Consider the following 13,687-nt stretch of genomic DNA (forward strand, 5'->3'; position numbering starts at 1 on the left):
CTTTGTTTTTATTCCAGCCTCATCTGAGTTCCACAGAGCTGCTCATGTGTCAACTTCATGCTCCTGGCTGGCACTCCTGCTATTGTCTTTTCATTCAGAGCAAAATGTCAAGGAGCTACTTAAGGAAGGTGGTCTTGACATGTTGACCTCTTCGGATGGTTAAGAGTCAGGGCTGGAATCGGTTAATCCACCAGTTGAGTTTGAGTCGACCAAAATCTTGAGCAGCACTACAGTAGAAAATAGTAGGGATGCATCGAGTTAGTAGGCGCTTTGGGAAGAAATTGTTAGTTTATTCTGCATTTTTGGACAATTATGCTGCTTTTTGATAATAATAGTTTGAATGAGATACATGGTCAGACAACAGAGAGACTGAATAGTTTGTGAGCTTTTACCAAGATCTTATGTGGTTAATTTTAGTTGGTTCTTTTAGTTGATTCTGACATTTAGACACAACCACTGCCCTACTAAGAATATGGTTTATTCCCAAAGAGGTATAAATGAGGAGGAAAAGCTCGATGGACGGAGTTGATTTTGGTTTAGATGACCAAGATGAGTATTGATCCAATCAATAAAGAAGCTCCATCTGAGTGTCCTTTTACAGCTCCTCCGCTGCTCTCACTGTGTCCTTTGACTGTTTCAAGATTAGGACAGATTACGTATTGATTTGAGTCATGCATCAGTAACCTCAATTTTGGGATGAAGTAATAATTTCCAACCGCATAGTAAAAAGGGAACAACTTTAAAATGATCAGCTATTTATGAGTTATTTGAAAAAGATTACTGAATTTGCCTATGCTGTGTGTTTCAAACCTACTTATAGTTTCTCACAGAGCCCGTGGGTGTGTGTGCTGCTGTCTATATATGACACATTTTGTTGTATTTATCTGCTGCCATGGTGACAGGAAAAGCCTGACCAACCCGCCCCGCACAGCTCTTCTTGTATGAGGTCATGCTGTCCCGGGACTAACTCACTCGGGCCTCTCTCACTTCAGTCGCACCGCCCTGTTCCTCTCAATGAAAGCAGATGCTGAACTAATCTCACTGCAGTGTATAGGAAGTTCATTTCCTCTCTTTGCGCTGTTCCTGGCCAAGGCGTGAGCAGCTCTATCTGTTTTTTTAACATGCCAATTAAATGAGAAGTGCTTTTTGGACCTGTAATAATTAAGATAAACTTAGTCGAAGCATGTGATATGAAAAGTTTTGTCAGTTTTAGCTGTTGCACAACTGGGGAGTGACGTCAGGGTGTGAGTGTTTATATTGGTTTGTACATAAGCAGACTGCGTTCACTCATCATGCTTACTTACTTGGTGAAGATGGGATACTTTTTGCTTGGCCTGTCACAATAACACAGTTTGAAGTGTGATATACTGATAAAGTAAATAGAACAACCTTATAAACCAGAACTTTCTCAAAAAAGTCAACCTTCTACAGCTCATATTTTATCATAGTACAAAAAAAATAACCAAAACTTCCCACTAGAGCAAAGAAAAACTACCTACGATAAATACTGACCCTCAAAAATGATTGTTCCATCTATTGTCTATCGAACAATAATATAGTAATCATCATGACAGGCCTATTTCTTGCTAAATTAAGATTGTTTTTTTTCATTATCAAAGGCATAACACTTGCCTTTTGTGTCTTGTGTTTTAATTCTAACGTTTACCCATTGTAAAGTTTAAGATAACACACTACTTCTTTGTTCATATTCACTTCAAAGTCAGAAGCAGCACATCCGGTCCACTGACGACAGACTGACTGCTCCGGAGCTCCAAACCTGTTTCAATTATGGAGCTGTTCTGGTCACATATTTTGCATAGTGCCCTGCCCTTGTTTCAGTGCAGCAAAGGCAGAAATATACAAGATTATTCGGTTTGTCTGTTTTATCTTAGTGTCCAAAAATATCTGTTGGGGGATTTTGTGCTTAGTCATTGCTGGATTTCAGATGACCTTCAACATTCAGTTTGTGAGGTTGTAATAAAATAACAGATGTAAGGGCGAGGCAAATCAATATTGTTACTATGCAGATACTTATGTAATGATTTGTTACATAACTTCTGTGTTTTATTTTGTGATATCTGTTATGATAATGTAACGCATTCAACGCATATGTTTGCAGTTTATGTATTCATGAAACAGTTTGTAGTACGAGCGAATTTTGTTATCAGTATCAGATTTAACAGTGTATTGGTGGGTCGTGTGTAATATTACTTGTTACACAGACCTTTAATTAAACACAGACCCATGTTCACTTACGGCTTGTGACACATAGTGGTGAAATGAGAGCAGTTTGACAAGAATTTTTAGCACGTCCTTGTCATTGGTTTTAAGGCTGCAAGCTTTACTTAACGTATTATGTGTTTTTGATTTCACTCCTCCAGGTCAAGAGGATTAGCTTGGCTGGGGTTTGATTACTGCAACTTTCTGACTCTTCTGTGCTCTGCGTGGATGCTTTGGCTGTATGAACCAGTCACCAAGAAAAAATAGTTTAACATTTTGTGGAACATACAAGGATTTCAGTGGAATAAATATGTAGCCTATGGGCAGAACTGTCACATAACACATTTTGAAGCGTGTTATGTCGCTACAGAGGAACTTTATGATAAAACGATAACATTGGAACTACTTTATGGCACTGACACAATAAAAAATAAAGCAGGATAAAAGTAAAATGTAAACCATTTTAAAAAATATGGTATCATTAAAAGCATGAGCAGAACAGATTGAACCAATAATTAGTCCTGGAAGTTAGTTTTTCATCGTTCTACAGCTCAAATCTTACAATGTTACATCAAAAACTCACTAAAATACTATAAAAATATGCACACCATCCATATTATATTGTTCCAGCTTTCATATATTGAATAAGTCGATATAGTCAATATTGTGACAGGCCTACCTACGGGTCATATTACAATTTTAATTAAACAGCAAATGTGATGAGTCTTCAGTTATTACCAATATTGGAGGCTATAATGAAACTGTCAAAACATCATGTGTGGTCACTAATCGATATTAAAACTAATATCACAATTAGATACATGTGAACAAGAACTTTCCTGAATAGTTGTAGAATTGTCTTGATGTTTATCTGAACTAGTAGAAGACCACATCAAAAAATGTGTTGAAAATTACATTACATTGTACAAAAAAAATAGTTGTATTGATGTGGACGAGCCTTTTCTTGTGTTTGGAATGTTAATATCATGAGAGCACTAGTCGTCAGTATGTGGAGGGTGACTTGCACCTCAGTGGCACAGATTCAGTTGCTGTTGCTGGACGACATAGTTTGGGGTTGGTGCTATTTTTAGACTTGCACATGTGCTTTGCTGAAGTCCTCAAATAAGTGGCTTAGGAGCTGCCTGTCTGTTTGACTACTGCCACAAACTCCCACTTAGCACCTATATACCTCACACACTGCCAGTACCACAGGGCAGGGGTCTGACTGACTAATGACCTCTGATAGAGATAACATGTGTCTTTACTTTTAATTCAGCCATTAATTAAGATTACCGGTACATTTATTGTTCCAATCAAGTACAGAGATGGTGTAAATGGGAAAGAACACATTTTATTTTTTTAAATGCTTGTCATTGTCAAATCTACAACACTTTTAGAAACTGTATCACAAAACTCAAAAAATAATGCAAATAACTATTCTGCTTGTTTTGGCAGTACGTAATTCTATGTAATACATTTCGGCCGCAGCCCATGTGTATGTTTTTGTGCTCACTCAAACATTAAGTCACTATTGCACAAGTTGCTTTAGACACTGACATGCCACATACAGCAGACTCACTCTGGTTTTCCTGAACATTTACACAGACTCACTTGATGTTTATTGATCACAGACTGATCAATGGCGGATTGTCAATTCACCCTTAGTGTTTCTTAGACGAGCTGTCACTGGAAAGTAAAGATAAAACATTAGATTCGACACAGGCAACAGTAAATTCTCTCTCCTCAAGAGGGAGCCACAATATTTCTCTCTTAGTTTGCAGACAGTTATCAGCTTCCCTGTAATGATCTCTGTCTTTTTTATGTTTTCTCTGATGCACGCAGGCTGTAAATGTAAAGTCCCATAATAAGCAGACTCCAGCCAGACGAGGGAACAAAAGAACTGTTTCTCGGAATATTGATCCACTAATCTATAGTAATGGGCTTCCTCTACAGGTAAATTTGTGCTGCTGGAGCCAGATACATGGTCTGAAAAGACGTTATACTGTGATGATTCAGCAATGCACTCACAGCAAGAAAGAAAACAGCTTCAGTCGTGGTACCTTTCCATATGAAGAGTGAGAAATGACCCAAAATAATAAAGACATTTTGCAGAGTATGTTGTGCACAAGTTATAATGGAAAGCAAATACAGTACAATATTTCATGTAGATTAAGTCTAGACAGTCTCTAGATAATGAAAATAACCTTTATAAACTCAGAATTACTACCAGCTTAATGATTACAACTAGATACACAGTGCATACTACAGTTTAATATTATACTGATGGACTTTGAAAAATGAAACGTTAGACAAACCAGCCCACTTTTATACTCTCTCTTGTATTGCCACTATTTTTAGATGAACTAAATCAAACAGCCCAGAGAGAATACAAAGGAATCTCAAGTCTTGGCATTATTAAACGGATTTTTAGATAGAGTTTAACAGTATGAAAAAGGTCACACTCTCTTCATTGCATCGTCTAAACATCTATTACTGTTATTCATACATAAACTACAACTTTTGCTTGTGTATTCCATAAATATATTGTTAAGCTGTTTGATGTTGTTCTAATGACTTACAATTTTGTATAATAACATATCATATTGCTTGGCACATACAGGATGTAGATGATAACTGCTTCCCGGTTATTTGAAGTCATTGCAGGTTTGCACAATCCAAACTATCAAGCCCATCTAGGAGACTTGACAGTATCCTTAAAAGTTCCCCATGTGTATTTTGTATTTCTGTGGTTTTCTGAGGCTGGATAAACCGTGAATTGAAACTCTAAATAGACAGTAGCCATGGAAAACCTGACAGGACTCGCTCCTGAGAAAGAGAGTGAGAGTTGCCCCAGAGGCTGCCAGGCGAAACAGAGCGACGGGACTGTCTCAGAATCCAGTTGTTCACATCTGTATTTCTGACATTGACTGGACTATAAGTGTGTTGTGGACAATGAAGGAGGTGCTGCTGGTGGAGAGGGATTTCAGAGCTCACCTGGTGACCCTCATGAGCTGCTTAGGTCTGTATTATTTGAATTACTTTGGGCTTTAGCCTGGTATCCTAGCATCATTATTGAAGAGAAAGAAAGGCTGCTGTGTTGTAGTCCGACACTGAGTCATGCATGTGGTCAGATGTTGCTGTAGCAGGAGTATTTGGCTTAGGATGTGTAAATTATAAAGTGGTTACCTTGATGCTGTGGTGGTTTCAAATGAATTACTGTCATTGAGTTCATTGTGTTCTATCTTGGGCTTGCATTGCAATTTGGGTTTTGAATGACATTTTCAAGACATGTCTGTATTTTTGCTATTTTGTTTTTTGAGAGCACTCTGTTAGCATTCTGTTAGCAAAGTATTCTGTTAACCTGCGATAGTGTACAGATTGTTTATGTAAAATGTGTTGATAATCAACAAATTGTTGTTAAGGAGTGGAACTATTGGCATCATTCAGCTCCTTCTCAGACATATTGTGACTTGTTGAATGTGACATTACATTATTGTTTTTGTTCCAAATGTTTGAGCCAAATCAATTTCAGTTTGGGTGAAGAAGAAAAAGGAAAAATGTTAGTTGGAGGGTTTTGTGAGTCAATGGAAAGCATTTACCTTTGAACTTTGACTTTTTGACTTTATTACAAATCTGCTGAACTGTATAAATACATAACTTGCATGGGTATTGTAAGTAACAGAGTAATGTGACATAATGTAACACAATGTCTGTGTCAACATGTTTAGTCTTAAACATGATCATCAGTGAGAGTGATGCTTTCATGGTTTCTGAGTGTGCAGCTACATCTACTACACAACAACCATTTAAAGATGCACTATGTGTTGTTTCTGGTGGAGGGTCCACCACTAGCTTGTCTACATATGCTATTGCTATTGCTACTGCTTGGAATGTTCCATAGTATGGCATTAAACCTATTCAACAATTGGAACAAATTGTTTTCAGCATTTTTGTCCTATAACAAACACACATTTAAATAAATACATGAGAGATACATTTATTGTTTATTGCCATACTGTGGAACATTTCAGACACAACAATCTCCTTGGTGACAAGCAGGTAGCGAGTCCTCCACCAGCATCTTAAAAATGTTATACAGTTATAATGTTGCATTATTAAGAATGAAAATAATGTGTATGTCTGAATAGTGAACATAGTAGCCCAGTGTGTTAGGATGGTCCAATGGCGTCTTTAGTGTTTAAAACATAATTTTCTTTTTCAACAGATGAAAGAGACAGAGTACAGAAGAAGACCTTTACAAAATGGATAAATCAACACCTGGTGAAGGTATGATAATCAATGTTTTCACTAAAGGCTATTTGAAAAACTAGGTCAAGGTTTTTCTGTGTTTATTTATTCAGTAACTACATATTTCAGGGTGTGGATTGAATATTACAGTATCTACATAAACAGAAGCGGGCATGTAGTATTTGCTTTTAAAACACTTTTTTTCCACATTGGGTCTAGACTTGCTCAGTTTGCCTGCAGATATTATTCAATCTGATTAAGGGCGATGTACCATGGCATGTGGTCACACTCTGCTGCTGCTATAAGTACATTTATGTTGACTCAAGAAATGTGTGAATCTTATCGACTTTCATCTATGTGAGTGATTAAACTCACCATTTCATCTGAAAGACAGGATTCAGCTTGTGCATTTCAAAATGCCAGTGTAAATAAAACCATTTAAAACGTACAATGTAGTTATTTAAAACTGGCACGAGGCCATACTCCATCAAATTAACATTATTTTATAATCACCTTTTAGGCAAGGCTATTTGTATAGCACAAGTCATACACAAAGTAATTCAAAGTGCTTTACAATCACAATACAAACAAATCAAAGCATAACTAAACATCAAAGTGCATAATAAAAACCTTTCAGTCACATGCACAGTTAAACAGCTTTGAGCCTGGATTTAAACATTGTCAAAGTAGAGGCCTGTCTCACATCTGACTGACTTTAGGCACCAGCACGAGGCCGGTTCCTGAAGTCCTAAAACGAGACCTATGTGCTTGTACTTCCTGGTTCTAGTCAGGACCCGAGCGGCAGTGTTCTGGATGTACTACAGCTGTCTTACTGTTTCTTTGGAGAGGCCAGTGAAGACAGTATACTTTTGAGTTTTGCAATATTTTTAGATTGCAAAAAGGTATTATTGATTGATGTGACTGTTAAAGTTCAAGTCTGAGTCCATTGTGTATGTTCATAATGATAAAGATGATACAGTCAAGTGAGTCTTTTAGCTTAAGAGAGTAATATATTTCAGACATATTATTCATCTAAGGATTTGTTACCCGTTTGTTTCCATGGAGATGTTATTGCATGGTCTGAAATGTTCCAAAGTATGACATTAAATTATCTATCTTACATTTATTCAATTAGATGTTAGATATTGCTCAAAAACGCCTTGAAAAACATGTATTCTTATTGTCACCTCTCATCTGCCCTGTAACTCGGCCTGGTGATGTCATCTGCTTGTCTCCTTGAAAATAGACACATTTAACGCCATACTGTGGAACATTCTGAAAATGACTAAATGCTGTTGTATAATTTTTCTCCGCCGGTTGCCAATAAATTCATGTTCACACTGTGCAGCTGCAGTTGACTAAAGAGGGCATGACCTGGTGCTGGCAAAGCTATTATCCCGTTAAATATCTCTATGATATCTGATCCAAATTGAACTCACAAGACCACAAGCAATAGTAATCAGCCAATGTATACAAGTACAGGCAAATAACTAGCTTACTCACTCCTGCTAATGGGAAACAAGGCCACCAATAACAGCTCTACACATTTTTCAAACGCATAGCACAAAATTCAATAGACTTGGGGAAATGCAAAAGTTCTTACTCCCGAATTGTATTTGAAGGTGCTGAGTAATAGTTGGTATCTGCCCGGCTGACCCAATAACACGAGGGGGGCACAGGTCTATTTTGGGTCCACAGCTGCAGCCACTCTCTGGGATTACAGCGAGAGAGCCTTGTGTGAAAGCAGGTCAATGAGAGGAGGACAGTGAGTTTAGAGGTGCTCTATGGGGCATAAGGACCTGTCAGAGGAGAATCTACACACAGTGGGTGCTCTCAAACAAGGTGTCAAATATGATTATCTCGCTCCAGTGACCTTTGACACACAAAAAGACACAGCTCAAGTTGAAAAGAAATTCAAAGCTCCTATATTGCACAGAATTGACTCTTGTGATATATGCTGTAAGCCATGTTATAATGATGGTACCTCCTCAAAAACATGCCTGGAGTTGTGTTTTGTTTCACTCACACATGTTTGAGTAACACTTTATTTTTTTTTTATTTTTACTCAAAATGCTCTGTTTGACCTTGTGATGCCATGAAGCAGAAGTTTTCAAGTTAACAGCTACCTTCTAATTCAGTAGAGACTGGCCATTTTAGCACTTCCTGTATTACCACATGACATCACAAGGTGGAATAGAGAGAATAACTCAGCCTAAATATGCAGGTGTGTGTGTTAAACATGTGTGAATGACACAAAACACAACTATAAGGAAACAACATTATAGCATAAATCAGAAAATTGCGTATTATGGACCCTTTAAGGAATGTACTTAATAATATCGCCAACATTGCATCAAATTAGAAACACAACTTAAACCTAATTTTAATTTATTCTACTCCAGACTAAAATTGTGTTGTGTTTTTTTTTTTTTTTTTTTTTTTTTGTTTGTAGGTCCGAAAGCACATAAATGACCTTTACGAAGACCTACGAGATGGACATAACCTGATCTCACTGCTGGAGGTCCTGTCTGGAGACACACTGGTGAGTAAATGAGATCAGTCTGGTTTAGTCACCAATAAGCCATTGATTTAAACCTTATCACTTTTTTGTTATAGCCAGGTGTGCCAGGAGGGTTTGGCAAATGAAATTAAACAAAAGTTAAAATGTCAGGTTGCAACACACAAACAATCTAAACACAGGTCAGGCCAGGGATAACACACAACTACTAAGTAACATTTATATATTTATTTAATTCGTTCAGATTGTCTTTTTGCATTAATTAATTTACACCACACTTAACCCTAACATGCATACTTTTACATACTGCTAAAGTTGGCTTGGCGTAGTTTTTCATCTCAGTTCTGTTACATAATTTTGCTTATAGAGCGACACATTCAATCGCATGTAGTCCTAAAGATCCAGTCCCTGCAGTGCCCTCCCCCTGTGTAACTAACCTCCATCGTCTTTATAGCTGTCTCTCTCTCTTCCTGTCTTTCTATCACTGCTCTTCTCCTCCTCCTCTCCTTCATTATGTTGTTTTTTTGTTCTCTCCATTGTCTGACTTCCTTTGATTTGCCCATTGTCTATCCCTATCTCCCCTCTTCCCCATGTTTTCCTTGTGATGATAAGCCAAGGGAGCGTGATTTTCTGAAGACGTTGCGGTTGGTGAGTGGGACAGACGCATGTGCGGTTGAGCAGCATGGAGACACAGTGGATGATGATAAGGGGGTACGTGTGGCGCCCTCCACACCCCTACAACTAATACACCGCCTGTAGTGCTCACATAATGGGACACACGTCTGGTAGTGCAGTAATCCAACCATAGACTGTATAAAGAAGTGGACTAAGTGAGTGTGACGTCTCCCATAGCGTTCGGCTCCAGTCAAAGGAAGGCTAGAAGTTAGAGGGGCGAATTTGGAGAGCAATATTTTGAATTACGACCGCGACTTCCCGCCCACAACGATGTTTTAGCAGGGAGCAGGCGCTTAGCAACACTGTCAGGAAAAAAAGGTGCCTGATTTGTTTGTTATTAATGTTCATATCTTGAGTTACGGAGAAAATAGCAGACTAAAATGATGAGGCTCACTGCAGCAATTCAATATAAAGTGAATTGAAACCGACGTAGCAGGAAGTGCGCCCACGATCGCTTCCTATTTATAATGCGGCAGCTATGTCCATTTATGTATACAGTCTATGAGTCCAAAATACTAGATGATTGTCAGTGATTTTGCTTTTTAGGAGTTTCGGGTTTTATTTTTATTTTTAGTCAAGCTTTTATTTTGAAAACACACTTCCCCCCCCAAAAAAAACATCCCAGGCTGAAAACAGTCCCTGAAGCAAAATAAATGTTACTGTTTGTACAGGCTCATGACTTGCCCGCTGAGTCATCTTGCTCAGATTGCCTCAAAAGTTCATGTTTGTTTCACATCTGATCATTTTAGACATTCATTTATTCATCAAATCTAAATGAAATTAGATGCTTTGAATGAAGTTATTTCCGTTGCTTTGCCAGTCTGTAGTAGAGCGGAGTCATTCATGTTCAGCTCTGTGATGGCTAATGCAGCTAATTAACTGCTGCAGCTTGGCCTGGCTAGTTTAGACATCAGCCATCTCATTACTCTTTACATTACATTACACATGATTTTATATTCACTGTAAATTACTTGAAAAGGGAATGTAGTAAAATAGTCTGTTGAGGTTAATTATCAAACCACTTGTGTTCACTGGTTTATATGTTTGAATCTAACTTCACAGGTCACTGGGTAAGACTCAGAGAGCATGTCCAAAATGTTACTAACCATTTCCTGCCCCTGTAAGAGACCAGGGATTCATGGGCCTGTCCCTGCCTCTGTCCACAGCCTCGAGAGCGAGGGAGGATGCGCTTCCACAGACTCCAGAATGTACAAATTGCACTGGACTATTTAAAGAGGCGGCAGGTGAGCATTTTCACAGTGAATAGGATTTTTTAAGAGATGTATTGATAAAATCCTCAGCTATAGCCTGTACATCCTATGTGAGTCTTTTCTTAACCTAAATCCCAGTTGTACTGGTTTTGGAGGAGCGCTCCCCTCCCCCACCACAGGGAGGCTGGATAAGGCCCACGGGTGGCACTGTAGCCAGATGTGACGTAACAGGCCAAGACAAAGGGCTCTCATATGAAACAAATGAGCTGTTCTCTTGTTTAGCTTTGGGTATTTCTTGTTGTAACATTAATAATAATATTGGTTTAAAATGAAGCTGTGAATATCTGATTCCAAATTACAGGTGAATAAACAAGACTGTATTTCATCCAACCACTTAATTATTATTTAATGATATGAAAAATATTTTTGTTATACTCACAGTACAGTGCAGTGTTTTATGTGCGTTCAATGAGCCATGAATAACATTTGATCCTAATAATCTTAATAATCCTAATGATTTTACTGTTGCCTCTGTAAATATTGTCACGATGGCTATTGCTCCATCTTGTGGTCAGCATCAGAATTCAATCATATATTTGTAACAGAATTTAGAAATTAAATATGCATGTTTTTGTTGGGCTAAGTACATAAATAATGACACCTATTATGAATAAACATTTTTGCAGTATTATGTGCAATATAATTATTAGTGTCTTCTAATGAAATGCTTTAAATTTGCCAGGTCAAACTTGTAAATATAAGAAACGATGACATCACAGACGGTAACCCCAAACTGACTCTGGGGTTGATATGGACCATAATTCTGCACTTTCAGGTGAGACCCACTCTTCATCATGTTGTTATTTGAGCATTATTAGATTTGAATTATTATTAGATCATTGAAAGAGCTTTTTTTTATTATGGCTTTCAAATAATCAGTACTCCAATAATTACTTCTTCACAGCTAAACACTTTTAAACTTACGACTTATACCCAGCATGTACCACAGTATGTTTTGAGTGTACTTGACGGTGCAAGCTGCTAGTTTGTTATGTTCTGTGAAGTTATATTTAGGTGAATGTCACATGTTTCTTCCGAGGCGGTTTCTTAATGGAGTTTCTACTTTTAGCCACAAGGGGTCAAAGCTGCACCACATAAGTGCATGAATGATGTAAGAGGTTTGATCACATCATTTGAACTAAAGGGGGGTGCATTATAAAGCAGGTTCTGACAGCTTACGTTTTATATACATTATGTCTGATTTTGTGATTGGGACAGATTTTAACAGAAAGCACTTTATTGGGTGTTCATTTATTTCTAATGTATTTGAGGCACAGCAAATGGAATTTTTATTTGTTCTGATCTGTTTATTTTAATGTTAAATGCTGATATAAGACCTAATTGAAGTGAAATTGTCTTGACTGTCCCCTTTATACCACAATTCTGACACAAAATGTTATGTAATATCCCTAAACTTGATGCTGTTTTCTCATTCTAAAGTTGCAATGAGAGGGAGCTCTTTGAGTATTTCTGCCTATATTTGACTAACTGTTGGCTATGATATAATAATGAATGTCAGATGGAGCTAATATAATTTAGGCTGGACTGGGACGCTGACAGGTAGCGTTGGTGCACACCTGCCGCTGTCTGTCTCACGCAAACCCTGCAGCTCTTAATGGGGCAGTACCGGGCCTGTTTCATCATGACATTTGGAGGAGAGGCACCGCACCACAAATATGCTGCTCTGTCCACGTTGGCTTTTTATAAGATCAGATCTGCCCCGACAGAGGAGTGACAAGTCTTTATGTTACCCTATTTTATACCAAGAGCTGTGCCTAAGGTGTTATGAAAGACTAGCACAGTTCAATCAGAGGTCAAATACTGTTTTTACTTTGCTTAAGGCTCCTTTTATCATATACAGTAGTCCAGTTATTACATTACCCGCCGTATATTGTATAAAAACAATCACATTATCAACATTGCTTTTGCTTGGGACCACAGCTTGCTTGTGACATTTTACTCAGAAGGGTGGGTTGAATGATGGGTCAAATGCTGGACACATTAAGATAAGATGACCTTTTATTTGTCCCATAATGGGGAAATTGCTGTGTTGCAATGGAAAGTTCAATAACAGCAGGAGAATAGGAAACACGTAAGCAAAATCAAGATAAAAAAAATATTAATAGAATTAAGGATGGCCATAAAATCTAACACAACATTGTGCCAGTAAAATAAATCTACAGTGAGTGGTTGTGATTATGGTTATGTATAGTGCAGCATATGGGCAGTGTTTATTGTACAGTCTGACAGCAGCAGGAAGAAAAGACCTACAGAAGCTCTCCGTCACACAGTGAGAGTGGATCAGACTGACACTAAAGCTGCTCTCCAGAGCATGGACTATAAAGTCTACAAATACAAATACAAATCTTTAATCTGCTCTGACAGAAGGAAAATGACTTGTGGAATAATGAGTCCCAGAGAAATGTTTATAGGAATGTCAGCAGTCTTGTTGACAGTGGTTTGTTTTTGGCTTGTTGCCATGTTTACGTGCGAGCTACGCAATTCCTTTGATGTATTGTGTATAGTAGCATGTATATGTAGCATATATCGTTATCTTTATGAATGTCTTGTTGAATAATTGTGTGAATCCAGTGTGGAACTTGGTACTGGCCTGGGCTCTGATTCTTTCCCATGTTTGCTCAGCACTCACTTGATTTTGTAATCTTTTGGATCCTGTTTAACCTTAGATATAATCTGTGACCCAGGCAATATCAGTCTTTGCAATGACATTTGCTTTCTGTCATTGTGACATTTA

At 37.9% G+C, this 13,687-nt stretch overlaps 1 protein-coding gene across 1 annotated transcript in view; it reads left to right on the forward strand.

Annotated features, from left to right (window-relative positions):
- Nucleotides 1–13,687, forward strand: part of dst (dystonin) — an 83,119-nt gene that overhangs the window by 8,210 nt on the left and 61,222 nt on the right. Inside the window, exons 5-9 of the mRNA XM_055227364.1 lie at nucleotides 6,446–6,507; nucleotides 8,921–9,010; nucleotides 9,599–9,697; nucleotides 10,828–10,905; nucleotides 11,615–11,707. Of these exons, the coding sequence (XP_055083339.1) occupies nucleotides 6,446–6,507; nucleotides 8,921–9,010; nucleotides 9,599–9,697; nucleotides 10,828–10,905; nucleotides 11,615–11,707 (422 nt within the window). The remainder of the gene's footprint in view (nucleotides 1–6,445; nucleotides 6,508–8,920; nucleotides 9,011–9,598; nucleotides 9,698–10,827; nucleotides 10,906–11,614; nucleotides 11,708–13,687) is intronic.

The sequence above is a fragment of the Periophthalmus magnuspinnatus genome, chromosome 15, assembly GCF_009829125.3.
Source record: "Periophthalmus magnuspinnatus isolate fPerMag1 chromosome 15, fPerMag1.2.pri, whole genome shotgun sequence".
NCBI classification, from domain to species: Eukaryota; Metazoa; Chordata; class Actinopteri; order Gobiiformes; family Gobiidae; genus Periophthalmus; species Periophthalmus magnuspinnatus.